This window comes from Orbicella faveolata, unplaced genomic scaffold (genome assembly GCF_042242905.1).
Source record: "Orbicella faveolata isolate gen_17 unplaced genomic scaffold, um_ofav_v1 contig_2, whole genome shotgun sequence".
NCBI lineage: Eukaryota > Metazoa > Cnidaria > Anthozoa > Scleractinia > Merulinidae > Orbicella > Orbicella faveolata.
Window position 1 is genome coordinate 16,755,724 of NW_028301547.1, and position 18,059 is coordinate 16,773,782.

The 18,059-nt window shown below is 39.9% G+C and overlaps 2 protein-coding genes across 2 annotated transcripts; both read right to left on the bottom strand.

Annotated features, from left to right (window-relative positions):
- Positions 1-5,038: 5,038 nt before the first annotated feature.
- Positions 5,039-8,981, bottom strand: LOC149112183 (vesicular inhibitory amino acid transporter-like). Its single transcript, XM_089289936.1, has one exon. It carries the CDS (start codon positions 7,398-7,400, stop codon positions 6,084-6,086), a length of 1,317 nt encoding a protein of 438 aa, XP_089146062.1. The 5' UTR covers positions 7,401-8,981; the 3' UTR covers positions 5,039-6,083.
- Positions 8,982-10,100: 1,119 nt separating this feature from the next.
- LOC110061680 (uncharacterized) lies at positions 10,101-16,950 on the bottom strand. The gene is made up of 3 exons (XM_089289937.1): positions 16,652-16,950; positions 14,036-14,290; positions 10,101-11,621 (listed from the first exon to the last, which is right to left on the bottom strand). Exons 1-3 carry the CDS (start codon positions 16,836-16,838, stop codon positions 11,506-11,508), a joined length of 558 nt encoding a protein of 185 aa, XP_089146063.1. The 5' UTR covers positions 16,839-16,950; the 3' UTR covers positions 10,101-11,505.
- Positions 16,951-18,059: the final 1,109 nt, after the last annotated feature.

Here is an 18,059-nt window from a genome sequence, read left to right on the forward strand (position 1 = left end):
GAGGCCAATTTCCAGCCATCTTGACCGAACAAGCTTGGTCAGTAAAGCATTTATTATATGGCTTTCGGGGAAATATTTCTTGCGGGATACGGTGGGTAGTCCCGAGCGGGCAAGGTAGCTCCATCTTGCCCGCTCTAGTAGCCAATCACAGCGCAGGATTTGATTCATCTTGCCCGCTCACGGAGCTAGCCATATAATAAGAAGGTATAGCAACTGTAAGAAGGTGTAGTAACAGTAGAAGATATAGTAAAAGTAGAAAGTGTAGTAACAGTAAGAAGGTGTAAAAGTAGTAGTAAGAAGGTGTAGTAACAGTAGAAGGTGTAGAAACAGAAAGAAGGTGTAGTAACAGTAAGAAAGTATAGTAACAGTAAGAAGGGGTAGTAACAGTAAGAAGGTGTAATATCAGCAGAAGGTGTAGCAAGAGTGAAAGGTGTAGTAACAGTAGAAGATGTAGTAACAGTAGAAGGTGTAGTAACAGTAGAAGGTGTAGTAACATCAGATGGTGTTGACACATTTCAAGATGTAGTAACCGTAAAAGGTGTATTATATAACAGTAGAAGGTGTTGCAACAGTAGAAGGTGGAAAGACATGATTGATCATCGCAGTTATACACACAACTTAGGCAGTCGTGAAATTAAAGCCTGAAACAATTCAGACCTGAACTTGATTCGAACCCATAACCTCTGCGATACCGGTGCAGTGATCTATAAACGGAGCTATCAAGCCAACTGAGAGCTGATCATATTGTGAGTTCGTTATATACCCGTCGATTGTGAAGAATGCAAAAGAATATATGAAAGAGCATATATTTGAACTGCGGAGAAAGATATGAAGGCATGATTAATCATCGCAGTTATATACAAAACTTAGGCAGTCACGGTTGTGAAATTAAAGCCTGAAAAAAATTTAGGCCTGAACGAGATTCGAACCCATGGCCTCTGCGATGCCGGTGCACTGCTCTACCAACTGAGCTATCAAGCAAACTGAGAGCTGATCATATTGTGAGTTCCTTATATACCCGTCGATGGTGAATAATACAGTATAAGATGTCGTAACACTACAAGATGTAGTAACAGTAGAAGATGTAGTAACAGTGGAAGGTGTAGTAACAGTAAGAAGGTGTAGTAACTTTAGAAGGTATAGGAACAGCAGAAGGTGTAGTAACATTTGAAGGTGCAGTAACATTAGAACGGTGTAGTAACAGTGGAAGATGTAGTCACAGTGGAAGGTGTAGTAATAGTAGAGGGAACGGTAAAAGTAGAAAGTGTAGTAACAGTAGGAGGTGTAGTAATAGTAGAAGGTGTAGAAACGGTGGAAGGTGTAGTAACAGGAGAAGATGTAGTAACAGTAGAAGGTGTAGTAATAGTGGAAGGTGTAGTAATAGTAGAAGGTTTAGTTATAGTAAGAAGGTGTAGTAACAGTAGAAGATGTAGTTACAGCGGAAGGTGTAGTAACAGTAGAAAGTGTAGTAACAGTAGAAGGTGTAGTAACAGTAGAAGATGCAGTAATAGTAGAAGGTGTAGTAACAGTAAGAAGGTGTTGTAACAGTAAGAAGGTGTAGTGACAGTAAGAAGGTGTAGTAACAATAGGAAGGTGTGGTAACGGTAAAATGTGTTGCAGTTGAAGGTATAATAGCAGTAGAAGGTGTAGTAACAGTAGAAGGTGTTCCAACAGTATATAAGATCTAGTAATTTTTAAAAAAGGGTGTAGTAACAGTAGAAGTGTAGTAACAGTAGAAGGTGAAATAACACTAGATGTAGTGACAGTACCAGAATGTAAAAACAGTAGCAGGTATAGCAGCACATGAAGGTGTATAATGCAATTTTAGTATATACTATAAGTAATGCAATTTTAATAATGCAATTTTAGTATACACTATAAGTCCTGATGTTTTACCCGTGTATAAATAAAGTTAAATAAATAAATAAATAAAATAAATAAACATAGCCTTAGCGAAGCGGGCGTTCTGATTGGCTCATATGCTTGATCCATTTGTTTGTGCGTTGCACGCTGACGTCAGTTTGTTTATGCGTACTTTTTCATGGCAATTTTTTTCATCGATGTTGACACTTTTTAAAACATAATTCCTATTGTTCGTTTCGTAAAATATGGAAAAATGTAATAATTCTTCCGGACATGGGGAAGATTATTCCTGTGAGCTACCAAATTTATATTTCGAGCTCAAATTTTTTGCCGGGCCTCCACCTAAGAGATTTGATCATTTAAGTGAGCAGGAGTTGAATCAGCTAGTTGAACAAGGGCACTCGGCGCTCGGAGGCGGTCCCCAAAAAAACAACAAACTGGTCTGTATCAACCCTTCGAGATTAGTAATGCATAGCGGGAATTTTAGAGAGAATTTTTCAGCGATTTGGCGACAGTAAAATTCAGCACTAGCTTTCATTGTAAAACTTTTCTGGGGTCGAAAGCCATTTACATGGGCTGTTACATGTAAATGCTTTCGGCGAGCAAGACGTGTACATGAGAGTTTTACCAAATTTCTGCTTTAAGTGAATCTTTACATACGAAATTCTTCCGTTTCAAAAACGTTAAAGATACTACTTTTACTGAACTTTAATAAAGGAAGTTTTATCAAGTGTTGGTAGCCTCTGATGAATTATTTCAGTCGGCCCGGGGTTCAGTTTCGGCTCGATCGTGAATTCAAGTCTTTAAGGAACAGCCGCTTGAAGGAACGACTGTATCGTCCACAAATGTAAGCTTACATTTCTAACATTTCCTTTTAGCCTCAGTTTTCTTTCCAATTAAGCTTATTTTACCAAATAACGAAAGTAACAGAGATCATGTTTTTAAAGTCACTCATCAATCATGTGTTCAATTTCAACCTTAGACGCGCAACTATCAACTTAAAACGAAGTGGAAAGGAAAACGTAACCCACAAACCTGCTATTGAAGAAGAGCATCTCAAATTAAACCGATCAAAGCCAGGGGCGTTTGTCCGCTTTCTTCCCCACTCTCGCTTTTACAGCTGTAACAAATGTCCGGTTCCATATTCTTCTTTTCTTTTGCCGAAGAGGCCGTGAAGGACAGAGAGCTCAACCACCAAAGTTTGTCTTCAATCTTCGGAAAAACCGATTCAAATTTTACTAACTTTTAAGAAACGCTTTTACCGACAGCAATTTTCGTTTGTTACCTTGATATTTAGGTCAACTGAGCAGTTTCAAGTTGTTTGTTTGTCGGAGATCGAGAAAACGTAAACTAACTTACCGCGATCCAAGAAAAATGTTGTTGTGTCGCCTTGTCAGATATTTGAATGAACATTTTCGCACGGTTGATCGTGCTTTTGACTCCATGTAAAGATGTTAAAAGTCTCAATGTTCTAAAAGAAATGGTAAGCGTGCAGCATGCAATTATCGAGTTATGGATGCACTTGGGAGGTTTGCCAAGCACGAAAGAAGTTAGAGTCGCACTCGGCTATCGCCTGGTGCGGCTCATCGCGATTCTTTCGTGCTTACTGCAACCTCCTGCGTGCATCCATAACTCGATAGTTGCACGTTGCACGCTTACCATTTCTTAAATAGTACAGCCCTGGCCAAACGGACTCGCAAGTAGACGCAAGTTATCAACTTGCGTCTACTTGCGACTCCGTTTGGCCAGGCCTTGCGTGCACTTGCTTTGACTTGCGATGACTTGCGCTCACTTTGGTCGAGATCAAATTTGCACGCAAGTCGACGCAAGTTTTTCACCGTCTGGCCACCCAACCCAAGTCAACGCAAGTTGAGTGACGTCCATTAACCTATTATTAGCCAATGAAATACAGGATATGTCTGCCTTGAAATGGGGTTTTTTGCGACCTGTGTGTACTTGCGAGAAAACTTGCGAGTCCGTTTGGCCACCCAACGCAAGTCTCTACGTAAGTTCAACTTGTGGCTACTTGCGACTGAGGTGCAGTGTAAATTTGTGAAGCACTGTTACTGCACCTTCTACTGTTACTACAACTTCTACTGGTATTACAGCTTCTTCTGTTACTACACTTTCTACTGTTACTGCACCTTTTACTGTTACTATTCACCTTTTGTTACTACACCATCTACTGTTACACCTTGTTGTGTCATTACACCTTCTACTGTTATTATCCTTTGTTATCCTGTTACCCTTTTTAGTGTACTCCTTGGATAATTTTAAAACTATAATTTTTGGTTAAGTCTTTATACTTAAACTTCTTGTAAACAGCGTAAAGGTATAGAAAGATTACCTTTCGTTGAGCTACTTAGCCTCGCCTCTACGCGCTTGGTTTAGTATAGGCGATGCATTACGTCATTTTCTTTAGTTCAGAAGTCCTTTGGTGGGCTTGCCTTGCTACTTGTGTTTATTTTTTTCTTTTTATCATGCTGCGTAAGTGGTGTTCTCGGTATCTCGTAAAAGAGGTAATGACCATGACGTAACGAAATACCGTATAGTAGTTCTTACTTACATAATCCACTTTCATCTAATATTGTTTGTATTACTGGGACAATTTACCATACTCAGTTAAACAAAGTAAATCCATTGCTAATTTTCGTGAATGCATCAGTAGTATGGTAGAATTTAAAGGGTGTATCTTTAACACTTGTTCATGGTTTTTAGGAATATAAATTTATCAAAATTCTTTACGGCGTCTATTTCTATTCGCCTCAAAGGTTTTTGTTGACCAATTACAATCTGTTTAGTTAGGTTTGGCTTGATTTTTAGACGTATAGTTTACACTTTACCTTGTTTTATATTTTAGCACTATTTTGTCGAGCGTTTTCAACAGGGTCCTCTGGCTCCGAAGATTGAGCAGTCACTTCATACGTCTTCGACCTTAAATAACTAATATTATCAATTATTATTGTGTTTTACAAATGTATGGACACGACAGGCAACATCAGCTACGTTACGACAAAATAAATGAGTGTGGTGAAAAACTGATGCCCCGTAATGAGAACTTTCGTCAATTGTTAAACAGAACCTGACAACAAAATAACAAATCCAAGCTAAAACTGAAAGCAAATTGCATAATTCATTTCCTTATAGCTGGTAATGACTCAAGAGGGAAACTCCATTCCTCCGACATAGATCAGAAGGTCCTTTATTTTAACATTTTCACCAATACAGTTTTCCATTTAAGCATGCACTTTCAATTTTCTTACTTGTTTCCACTAGCACTTAATTGCACAATAAATAATTTACAATATATGTATGTACGAAATGACTACGATAATATTGCTTGAAGACAGCTCTGCATAAAAAAATACAACCGTTTCTCAGAACCAAGCAAACGAACAAAGAAACAAGAAAATAAAAAGATTATTTCTGTGACAAAAGTTATTCAGTACACATATAAATGAAAGTTATTAAACAACTTCCCTCGGTAAATGATAATTATTCTCCACGCGTGCATCTAGGTCCGATTTTTCACGATAAAAGCAAAAGACTGCATTGATTATGTCAGTGAATTAATTAGTTTTTTTATCGTGTAGGTGTGGCATATGGGGAGCTTACTGCATCACATTAATCGTGAATAGGAGTAGTTAAGTGTTATGAATGCCATTAGAAAACTGTCCATAACAAATGTTGAAAAAGGTGGTTTTTACTTGAGTGTTGAAAGTAATTTTCAATTACTTTAATCTGTATCAAATTTTGATTGGTTCACAGGATTGTCTCTGAACGTCCTCTCTGTTCTTTGTGATTGGTCAGAGTGATTACTTTGGGTTTAGTTTTAGACACTCAATCAAAAACCGCTTTAACGTAAATATGCATATTTCATACTTGGTAGGGGACTGGAACTGCTAACACAAGTGCTAAATAAGTATTTTTCTGGGTGAAAATTTATTCTTTAATAGTGCCACCGTGACAAGAAAAATATGTTTTCTAACCTGAAGTTTACTGGCAATGAAACGAAAGAAGGAAATTCTGAAAAGATTTCTCCATTGGCGACTAATTATTATCAGAATTAATTCCTATATTATTGCTTTCATGATGACGCCAGTCTGAAATCAGTGTAGATTTCAATCTTGAACATTCTCCCCGGATACTTACATGTAAAAGATAAAAACATTGTTTTTTCTCTCTTTCAAAACAAAAATGCTGTGAAACCAGGTTATTCGTTACTCATCGGGTTCGATTCCCCACATTCTATGAAAATCATACTCTTTAAAGATCTGAATGGAAGAAAACACCACTCCACAGACGCAGCCTACGATACCAAACACAGCTATAGATAGATCGAATAATATGTGATACCAAGGCATAGTAGAGTAATGAAGCTTAATATGAAAAAGACAAGGATAAATCAAAACCAAAATAGTGCCAGTAAAACCTCCGACAAAGGCCATCAGTAAACCGAAGTGTGGCACGAAAATTGCAACTAGAGTCGAGAGCAAGATAAAAACGAACCTGAACACCAATTTTGGCGTTGATTTTTTGTTGCACCCCAATGGTTCGTCTTTCATTTCGGCAAACAGAGGAATATTGAGGTGGTGTTCAAAAATGTCATAAAGAGTAAACATAGGAACAACGTAAAACAAAAGCGCCGTCAAGATAACTGCCAAGGAAAGAGAGATGCGAAAAGCGCCATGCGGAACACTTAATGTCATAATCTGCTCGGTATGTTCTCGAAAACAAAAGAACACTAGGATTCCATAGTTGAACTTGATAATGGTAACAAGCATGTAGGTGAAATCCATGATGGCGTTGAACTTTCCTGGGTATCGCATGGACTTCTCAATGATCGGTAGATAAGCCTGCGAGGAATACGTCACCACGATTATTCCCATGGCGATGGACATTTCTTTGAACCTCAACGAAGCTAGTTCGTGTGTCCTCCATTGCTGATAATGAGCCAAAGCATATACCAGCACACAGGTTGAAGTGACCAGAGCGACAATAACGGTCAAGAGACTGATCCATGAAATGTGCTTCATCGTGCGTACGCCCGCACACGGCAGCACGGCAATGGACACCACGGCGATCCAAACGCTCTCCGACACGAAGCTATCCGGGAACGTATGATGTAACACAGTTCCACACATGATCAGAAACAGAGTGCAATGCGAAAATTGCTCAAAAAAATTGGTGATATGAACCATAACACGGCCGTAGCGTGGCCAAAATGCCTCACCTAGGTCAGCGTAGGTCGACTTAGAAAGATTTTCATAAGCCGTGTCCTCTCGCAGACAGTGGATCAGGAGTTTTCCTGTGTAATTTCCCAGAGCAGCGACGAGAATTATGAGAATAATTCCCCAATAACCGGTCAAGCGTATAACATATGGCATGGCGAGGACTCCCGTGCCCATGTTAGCATTAAAAATGTTGAAAAACGCTTGAAGAGAAGACGTTTTGTTGTCTAACTCTTTTTCGGCGTCCTCTTGGTCAGGTTTGGTTCCTTTCGCCAAAAGGGGCGAAGATGCTCTAGACTCACTCATAGCAAGGTCGTGGCCACTAATTGTATCACTTTCAATCAAGTTTTTTTTTTTTTTCGCAAATATTGTTCACTTCAAATTCGCTCAGCTTCATGTCAGATATCAATTCGGGCGCTGTTACCATGCTTTAACCGGAGGATTACATCTCGTGCCGGGTTTACAATGATTCAATGATTGAGTCTTTTGCATGGATAGATCCACATCTAGATATTGTAGAAACAATGTGAGGAGTTTATTGAGTGATATTTATAACTTGATTACAAGGTAGCGGAACACACCGCATGTTGACTTCGTCTTTGTTAGACAGTCACCCGTGACCGGCTGCGCGTCCAAGTGTTTTATAAAATCCCTTCCTCTAGTCACGAGAAAAGTTTAAATTTCCATAACAAAGAAGTACCTGAGTCATTGCCTAATGAAGCTTAGATTAATGGAAATACCAAAGAAAACTTTCTTTTTAGTTGTTTTTATCGATCTCAAGACATCGTTTTTTGAATGAACTTGATTGAAAGTGAGGAGGCAGCGTGGCCGAGTGGTTAGGGCGCCGGACTTGAAATCCGGAGGTCGCGGATTCAAGTCCCGCTCTGACCACTTAGCTGGAGTTGTTTCTCGGTAGACCCTAGTTCAACTCCTCGGTCATGCTTGTAAATAGCCAACTGGTCTGCCTCCCGCCAGTTGGGATTTTTAACCATGTTATGTTGATTTGCATTATTTGTTTCATCATTTGATTTCATTGGCCCTGAAAAACCCCATTGGGGGAGTAGTCAATTAAGATATTTATTTATTTATTTATTTATTTATTTAATTAACCTGACGTTTTCACTCCCATGCTTATGGCGTGCGATGACAGGTACCGACACCATTGTGGGGAACACGTATGAACTCTGAGATCTATTTCCCCAAAACCCAAAACGCAAAACCCATCATGAAGAAAAACCCGACTACTTTAATTTTGGCAGTTTCGATTGAGTACAACAAGGCCCTACAACAGTGTGGTTGTACTACACGTATTTGGCGCTCTGCGCTCCGATGATTGAGTAATATTAATAGCGGCCGCCCTACATAATTAACCTTATCTTAAGGTTTTGCACGACCGAAGAAGAAAACGAAAGTGCCATGTTCTCAATGAAATGGGTCCCTTATTGCCGAAAGGAATGAAAGCGTTGAAATCGACAGGTAGACGAATTCTGACAGGTCTCGCGTTCCCCGGCCTCATAGCAGGTATGTTCTGTATGAAAAGGCCAACAACTATACGAATTTGTGGAACGCCAGTAAGTTCAAGTGTCCCCTTGCGTCAAATAGTTTAGTGGCTTTTGCTTCTACTCTTCAACTTGAACGCTGCCTACCTTATTCTTACTAATCTTCGCGCGTGTACGTTCGCGATGTTCGCGTTTTGGAAAAAAATCGCAAAATTTAATACTACTGAGCCAAGAAAAAAGAGAACCCAGACTATAAAAGAAAAATACATCAATTTTTGTTCTGAGTCGCAAACTCGTTGTTAATTGTTCAGTTTCTGTCCTTGAAAACATACAGTGTTATGGCTTCTTCTCTACTAGTTAGCACTCTTCCTCCGATTCACCGTTTATCTTTAGCCTGGAAATGCTAAAAACCTCTTAATACAGTCATCAAATCTTTCATAATTTCTTTGTTTCTTGCAGTGTAACGGGGTACGCGGATGAGGAGAGTACCGGAGAGTACCGGCAAAAATAAGTAGGCATAAATTGTCAAGTAAAGAGACTTACAGATGTTGTACTACAGTCGACCCTCTTTGAGCGAGTAGTTATATCGCGCAGGCCATTACTGTTCAAAAAATACCAGAAGTTTCGCCCAGCCAGATCACTGAGCAATCAGATCACGAGCGCAGCACTTTTATTACAGAATAAATAAGCGACCACTTACTAAAGATCACTTCACCACACCTCATCTGGCTACACGCGGATTTTTTGATGATTCAATATGGAACCAACCGAGGCTCTGATGACCTCAGGAATCCTGTTATTTTTGATATTTTAATGACTGCCAGTGGCACGCTGGTCAGCAGCAAATAAACCTTACAGTTTAGCGTCATCTCTTTGATCCTTAGTTTGTTTGTTTCCCGAGGGGTACTTTGGGAATTTCTGGGTGGGGATGAGCCGCTGGGACCCTGGAACCCTTTGCCTATATCAGAGCTAGTTCAGCTGAATTTTGCTACCGTATACTAGAGTAAACTCCCCAAATCTTCCCATCTATCGACACTGTTGAGGCTGATTTGCGTAAATTTAAACTTGCCGATTTGATTTTTTTATATTTTTGAGTGGCAATTCCAGGTTTCCTTAGTTTAGATAACATCTTCAACCAACTAGTCAGTTTTGTGAAAAATGATACCCTATTCTAGACCCAAACGCTCTGATTTATATACCCTATCCTAGAGTAAACTGCTTGAAAACCATACCCTTCACAGCGGCACATACCTATATAGCCCATATATGGCAGTATCCCCCCCGGGCAAAGGGCATCGGGAAGTAGGCGTTTGTAGTAGGGAGGGTAGCCGGTAGGAACGGTGAAACTAGAGATAAATGGAAAATTGAGTAAGAAGTGGAGTTACATTAGAGTAAAAAGAAATTTCATCTGGCTATGGGGAACTGTCCAAGTAAAGGAAAAGCTAAAATGGGAAGGATTGGTCAATGAGTAAAATTAACAAGGACTACTGCATGAGTCGAAACTAGGTCGGTTTAAAAAGTTTTATTCAACCTTTTCCGCTTTCTCCTATATGTTAGAAAGCCTTTTGAACTTTTCTTAGCATTTTATACACATGAGTAAATATGTAAATAGCGTAAATATTTTAAGCCCTTTTTTAATAAATTAATTTAAGTTTGGTATTTTAACTGATTTACACACTTGTATTCCCATTAGTACTCTTTACCGCTCTTTGAAATTTACACATACAATTTGAATAAAGATATTCCCCTAGTTCATTTCATTCATTCGTGGATTTATTCATTCAGTCAGTCATTCACTCAATCAGGCATTCGCTCATTCATTCAGTTAGTCAGTCAAGCAGTCATGCAGTCATGCAGTTACAAAGTCATGCAGTCATGCAGTTAGTCATCAGGCTTGTCAGCCAGTCAGTCAGACATTCAGGCAGGCAGGCAGTCAGTTAGCCAGTCAGTCAGTCAGTCAGTCAGTTAGTCAGTCATTTAGTCAGTCAGACAGTCCAACAGTCTGTCCGTCAGGCAGGCAGGCATGCAGGCAGGTAGGCAGATAGGCAGGTAGGCAGGTAGGCAGGTAGGCAGGTAGGCAGGTAGGCAGGTAGGCAGGTAGGCAGGTAGGCAGGTAGGCAGGTAGGCAGGTAGGCAGGCAGGCAGGTAGGCAGGCAGGCAGGCAGGGAGGTAGGCAGGCAGGCAGGTAGGCAGGCAGGCAGGGAGTCAGCCAGACAGGCATGCACGCATACACGCATGCAGGCATGCAGGCATGCAGGCAGGTAGGCAGGTAGGCAGGCGGTTAGCCAGTCAGTCAGTCAGTCAGGCAATCAGGCAGTCAGGCAGTTAGGCAGTCAGGCAGTCAGGTGGTCAGGCTTTCGGGCAGTCAGTTAGTCAGTCAGTCAGTCAGTCAGTCAATAGTCATTCGTTTATTCATTCATTTGTCCAGCTTTTATACGCTTTTTTCATTTTTTTTGGTAACTGGACACAGATTGAGCTGGACTGACCAGTGATGAATACTCTATTTCTGGATTGCGCAAAGAAGTGTACAAATAACACGAGCAACAAGTACGTATATATAGAAAGAAGCTAAATAAACAAGGAAAAATAGAAGTGGTTTCACACAATCGTAGAAGAGCTTGATACAAATACATGCAGAGCAAAGTACAAATTAAAAAGAGAAACTACAGTTACCCGAGTTTCACACTTGAAGCGATCATGAGACTGCGAAATAAATTATTTCCCTACTGCTATAAAAGCTGTCGTCAAGTTAATCTCATTTTCATAACTAAAAACCTTCGTCAAGTTCTACGTTCTAATCTCTCACGCCTTTTTGGGATCAGTTAAATCCCGAGGAAATGAACTGTAGAAATCTTCGCAGGAAAATATTTTACTTCTTCCAATTTCACTTCAGAACTTGTTTTTCATCAAACTTATTCTCTATCCCTGCTGATTTCTAGACTCTGGGGCACAGGTTCACCAAGTGGATGACCCATCACCATTGGTGATGATGTGCTAAGCTGGGTCTCCTGCATTCCAAGTTTGACATCTGGGATTAAAACAAAAGTATAAAATAGATTCATTTACTACCTAAACTCAATTAACCCCATATTTCTCAGTTTTTAGCTTTACAGTTTGAATGGCTACCACTGGCAACTTAAAACATTTTTTCAGTGGTGAAATTTCCTTCGTACCTCAACATAAATGCCTTGTCTTTACTGGCTCTTGTTTCACCAACTCGCCTCACCTCAGGTGCACCTAACCCCAAAATTTTTTTTCGCTAAAACGGATCTACTTGTTATTTGAAATAGTTCTGCGAAAAAATTTTTGGATTCCGTTAAATCCTCGATTTTCTGTGCCCCGACGAAATCTCGAAAATAGCTCCAAAACACCGCCATTTTGTTTCACGACCGAGTTTGAGGAGAATGGGTCCAGCGGCTCGTGTGACGTCTACCCAGGAAGGTTGGATCTCACGTCCTCTCATTTCCTTCAGGATGGTGCAATACACATTCGAAAAGTGCGCAGAAAAGCCTTCCAGAGGTGCTATCTGCTGTTGCAGCAATATTCCAGATTTAAAGAAAGATATACTGTACAATTTACTGACGATGATCGGCTAATGGTGTTATAAAGACGTAAACGATGGTTGATTTTGTCGAACCGAAACAAGGGAACTGAATCTAGCTGAATCTGTGAGAACCATTGAAGAACTCTCACTGGAATTTGTTCCGCAGACTTTCGAACGTTATTTTCATAAATTTTTTGCTTAAAGTTAACCAGCAATTTGTAGAAATACTACAGACAACTTATATCTTCCAATCCCGCAGTATTTATAACATAACCGGCAAAGTTGTGTGATCCGATCATGATCAAGAAGCGTTATACTGATATGTAAATAGATCGCAACTGTACGCCGCTAACCAACACTTATTTCTCTTTCGGTTTAGATGAAAGTCGAAGATTAATCCTTTAGATTTACATGACAACAAAATTGTTAGACTCGCAGAGTTTTTCGAAGGTTTGGAAATCAGCAGTGCGACAAAGATTCTGTGCAATAGCGTCGAAAATATGACCGCGTAACATTATCTGCGGACCGCTTAGGGAACACATCCTTTTCGCTTATCCGAAGAATTTCACTGCAAACTTTGAGAACAATTTACATTGGTTATTTGGAGTTACGACTTAAAACGTGTGACAATGTGAAATCGGTAATTGTATGAAATGTTTCCTTCCGCCTTGCTTCCTGCAGCTTCAAAAATACAGGTCCAAACAATACGATTTTCAATCGATCGAAACCAAGGTTTTGGAGGTCATCAAGTCTCGAAAACTGTAACACGTACATCGCTCTTATAAACATGAAGCATTCAACTGAAAGTAAAACACGAACTGGATTTAACAGAACAATCACACCTTGACAAAATACATTCTCGCTAAGGACAAATGTAAACGGGCTATAAACACGCGTGGAAATCTTATGTTTAGTTGACGAACTTACCATCCAAAGCAGTCCTTGAGTTTTCTTCCCTGCTTTTCGTTTGCCTGCTCCTCCACTTCGTATCTAGCTTTCCATTCCTAATATATAAGCAGCTCGTCCGCAAAGAAGTCTTCCCCTTCGTCGCTTGAAATATTGTAAATTGCTCTCAAAGCTCTAAGCAGTGAGTTCACAGTTGTCGAACGTGCTCGATCGAAGTTTATTTCGGAGTCTTCCGAATCGAAACTTAACTCTGACCCCAGTGACGAAAAAGAAATGATTCTGAGACAAAACTTGGACGTTTTAGTCCCAAAATACATCGGAACGATTAGTTTTGTGTTCCATTTTCTCGAGCAAATAGAGAGGGTTGACTGAGCCGCTAGTGTGTTTGGTTCCTGGTTAGACGTCATCAGGTACCACCGCCCCAGACTCCCTAAAACGCGGTCGTGAAACACTTCAAGCGCGACTTTGAAAGGGCATAGAAAATCGAGGATTCAACCAAATTCAAAAATTTCTTCGCCGAAATGCTTCAAATAAAGTCTAGATTTGTTTTAGCGAAAAAAAATTTGGGGGTTAGATGCACTTTAATTCTGTCAGATTCTGTTTTTACGATAACTGCAGAAATTCTCGCGCGCTCATTGGCTAATTTTTAATGCGTATAAGCGGACAGACACGTCAATTTATAATTTATGCGATGCGCCAAACAGCGAGGGCGGACAATTTGACAATTTGTTATCGTAAAAAACAAACTGATGTCAGTTTTTAATGCGTCTGTCCTGTTATTGACAATGAATTTCGTCATAACATTGTCAAAGTAGTCTGCGGATCCACTCGGCTATTAATGTTATGACGAAATTCATGATCAATAACAGGACAGACGCTTGAAGAACTGACGTCAATTTGTTAATTCTCAGGCATCGTGAGCCAGAAAAATTTTTTCAGTTGTATCGCTTAATAGGCCTGCCAAAAAGGTCGATAGAAAGTATCCTACTCACTTGACGACCTTAATTTCCACTTCTTCTTTTTCCTGTAGCACTTGATTGCAAACGCCAACGAGGCAGCTATTACAAGCACTGTCACGAATCCGACTAAAATGAAGCTGAAGATAATGAAGATTTTCATCTCTGTAGCCACTTGATTTGGAAAGCTTCCAACGATGTCTGACCCTGTGGTACTTGGTGGCGGATTGTTTTTCAAAAGCGTGGGTTTGGCCGTCTTAGCAGACAAGGGAGTTGTTGAATTTACCGTTGCTGTGGAAAAAGATAGTTATTCCTATCAATATTTGTACGAGAATCGTTTATTTTACTAGGCCTCGACCTTTAGCCTAATATCCTGTAATGCATCACCAAAATCACATCTTAGAAAGAAGATAAAGACAAATAAATCGAACTTTTCGTCTGAAAAGTGAAAATAAGAAATAAGAAATAATCACGATACTGGGCTCGCGCGCGCGCGAAGACCAGTGCTATGGAGTGCCACTTGGAGTAAAATCGTGAACCGTGCTCTCCTTTCTTCCGGCCCCATATAGGGGCTGAACCGGGGCGGGCGAAAAGAAGAGTCCAGGTTAACTTGAATGCGCATGCTCAGAACGCCGCCATTTTTTCCCCCCAAATCGGGGAAAAAACCATATTTTGGAAGTACTTTCCAGACTCGGCTTGTAGGGCGATTTTCTGAATAATGGCGGGCGTTTCGGATAAGTCCAGATTCGACAAAAGTTTTTTGGAAGCCGTGGCGTTTGCCCTTAAGCAGTGTAATCTCGCCTTTTCCCCAAAAAGTGAACAATTAGACACTCATTGATTTTTTTGGGGAAAGAGAGGTTTTATTTCTCGTTAGATTGAGACCAAGATTCATTGAAGTCATTGAAGATTGTAGATTCGCATAGCCTGCGTAGCTTGGCGGTTTTTAAGGTGGTTCCATAAGGTAATCATTTATGGCGTTGCGCGCGCAAGTGTTAAGTTTTGAATGATGTTTTTGCATTCGCTTTCACACCTAGTCCTCTCAAACTTATTACATGTAATAAGCAATGATCAATTAGTGTTTTGCTATCATCTCTGTTAAAATGTTGAGATTTAGTCTTAAATTATAAATGCCCAAACAAATGTGTTTTTTACTGTTTTTATGGCTTTATTTGTGATTTTCATGAATTTCCTTGGGTGAAATCTTCCAAAATCTTTACATCACATCGCTTCCAGCGGAATGCGAATTTTAAACACGAAAAAAGTGGGGTTTGTAAAGGCAGTTTTTTCGATATTTTCAAACTTATGTCTTTTACCGCTACAAAAAATCTGGTCTTATAGATTTCCCTGAAAAACGAGCTCCGACTAAAGTAAACTATTTGCTACCAATCTACCAAATTTTACGGAATTTTACCGAAGGAATCGCGAGAAAATTCACTGTCAGTTTTGCTTTTTGTGCGGCAAGGATCCCAAATTGCTTTAAAAAATTGCTTAAACCGCCAAGCTGCACAGGCTAAGGCCCAGTTCAGACGCCGAACTTTTCATGAGCCGAACCAAATATACTGAATTAAGTACATGAAAAGTTCGGCGTCTGAATCAGTTAAGAACGGCTATTTGAATTTGGAACGGCCCAGCCGTTCTTCCCACCTAGCTCAGCCGGGAATTTCGGCTTTGGAACGGCTTTGATTCAGACGTTGAACTTTTCATGAGCCGAACCTAATGTATAACTTATTATAACGTATTTTACAAGCAGTTTTTACTTTGCCTGAAAATCGCCGACATTTCGATGTGTTTTGGTTTAAACTAAATAAAGTTCGGCGAATTAAGTTCGACGTCTGAATCAACAGGTGTACTTTTGATAATTTGGGTCGGTCCAAATTCGAATTAAGTTCGGCTCATGAAAAGTTCGGCGTCTGAACTGGGCCTAAGGTTCCTATGTCTAAAGAGCCCTACATTTCACTTTTGTGGCAAGTTAGATCAAATTACATAAATGTTCCACACGCGCTGACTAATTTCAAGAATGTCGCATCAGTTTCAACCAGTGAAAATTTAGTTACAAAGAAACTAGGTCTGCGCCCAGTGAGAATAAAAACACTTCACTTAAACCTCAAAGGACAAAAATCATTCAAATCGAAGTATAAAACCTCCCCGTCAAATTTTTTTTATTTCAAAGCTAGAACGACGCCGCACCTACGCAGCTATAGAGAGCGCGCGCCGAAATCGATCTCTATTCATGATGTTGCAATTCAAGCTAATACAGAGGTCATTGCATCATAGATATATGGGTGTATTAACTCATAGGGCATTTTTAGAAGTGCTTACCAAGCATAAGCTGCATGGGAGTTCAAGCAAAAGAGGTGTATTTCCCACCGAATTCCTGGTAGGATTTTATTGAAATCTTAATTTTTTGTCAAAAAAGTTGCCGCACCATAGAAAAATGCGAATCACCTTAAAGTTCTATCAAGTCGTAGCTGATCTCTGTCGCTCTCGGTTAAAGAAAAACCTGTGATAAAAAACTTAATTAAGATTTAACGCGGAGGTGCTGACTTGCAAAAACGCAAAAGGAATTTTGCGATTTGTTCTCTTGGGACAGATGAAAATCACTTAAATTGAAGAGGAAACTCTAGTATTTCATAAAAATTAAAAACTACTTACCCGAACAACAGAAATTACAGTTGCTGTAGTGGGGTTGCTCAAGACAAAGCGAGCAGTTAAAATAGTCAAACACGCTGTCTTCATAGAACTTGCCATCTTTGCATAGAGGAGGCCGCAGATTTCCTCCTTGAATAAATGACAGGAAAACAAAGGCAAAGAAACCGAGCGACCCTAATGAGAACTTCATTGTCTCACAACACTGCAAAATTTCCTTATTCGTTTCGCAAGTGAAGCAGTTTTGCTATCAGTCAACTGTGGACTTCGTCTAAGTATAGCGAGATGTTGTAAAGTATTTATTTACTATGATTTAATAATCGGGGAGCCCCCCTTTTGCTATTTAACCAATCACAATTTATTAGTCTTAGTCGAGACATTACAACCGTTAGATACGTCTTTACACATATCTTCTTTCATATCGTCGAGGTCGTGATAAAACATTCTTGACCCTTATCTCAATTTTCCATCATTTGGTTCATCACGCAATGTCACTCAAGAAGCGTTGCGTGATAACAAACTAATGGTTACAACAGAAATAACTATTTTACCCAAATGAGTCAGATGCTGCCTCGATGGGCCCAACAAATGTATAATTAACAAACAATTGAATAACAATTGAACTAGAAAGATTAAACGAGGTATATACGTGCCGTAGGATTTGCTGGATTTTCTTTTCTCGGGCTCTACACCTTGTTTAAGAATTTCATGCACGGAAACTTGGGCGGATTTTAACTCTACTTGGGCGGATTTTAACTCTACTTAGCGCGCCAGGATATTGCGGTGTGAGCGCTCCGTCATGCGCGCTGATGTAAATGGTTGACCCGTCTCATCATAACCAGGGCGCTTATACGTGCCTTTTTCCGCCCTGTCATAACTGTAGAGTCTCATCATAATAGTAGAGTTGTGACTTGCATTATGCATCAAAACACGAAATCACAAATAAGCATTTATTTCGAGAAAGCGATGCCTGGTATCCCAATCCTAGTCGAGAGCCACAAATGACAATCAACCACTGAGAAATTTGTCAAAATTTATGTCTAGTTTCCTTGTTCATTTTTGGAGAGGAAGTAAAATACATTCTAACTATTTAGGTGAGCTACTACCATTACAGACTAATTTTTCTAAAAAAAGAGAGTCGTGATATGACATCCCACTTCCTGACACAACCTTAAAAAATATATGTTGTTAAACTGTTGCATGCCCTTCAATGGGAATTAACTAAAATTTATGTCCTAATTAAATACGCTAAGCCTTAAGCCAACGAACATTTTACCTTGAGTTTCGGCCTCCGATTGACAGCATGTAAAGCATTCCTGTCTTCCGGATTTGCATTCTCTACTTAGCGCGCCAGGAAATTGGGGTGAGAGCGCTCCGTCATGCGAGCTGATGTAAATGGTTGACCCGTCTCATC

Bases quoted from the DNA above. Each gene is read 5' to 3' on its own strand.
- LOC149112183 (XM_089289936.1), bottom strand. From the start codon at position 7,400: ATGAGTGAGTCTAGAGCATCTTCGCCCCTTTTGGCGAAAGGAACCAAA.
- LOC110061680 (XM_089289937.1), bottom strand. From the start codon at position 16,838: ATGAAGTTCTCATTAGGGTCGCTCGGTTTCTTTGCCTTTGTTTTCCTG. The intron at 14,291-16,651 runs GTAAGTAGTTTT...CTTTTTCCACAG, and splicing joins CTGTAATTTCTGTTGTTCGG to CAACGGTAAATTCAACAACT. The intron at 11,622-14,035 runs GTGAGTAGGATA...TTTTAATCCCAG, and splicing joins GTGGAAATTAAGGTCGTCAA to ATGTCAAACTTGGAATGCAG.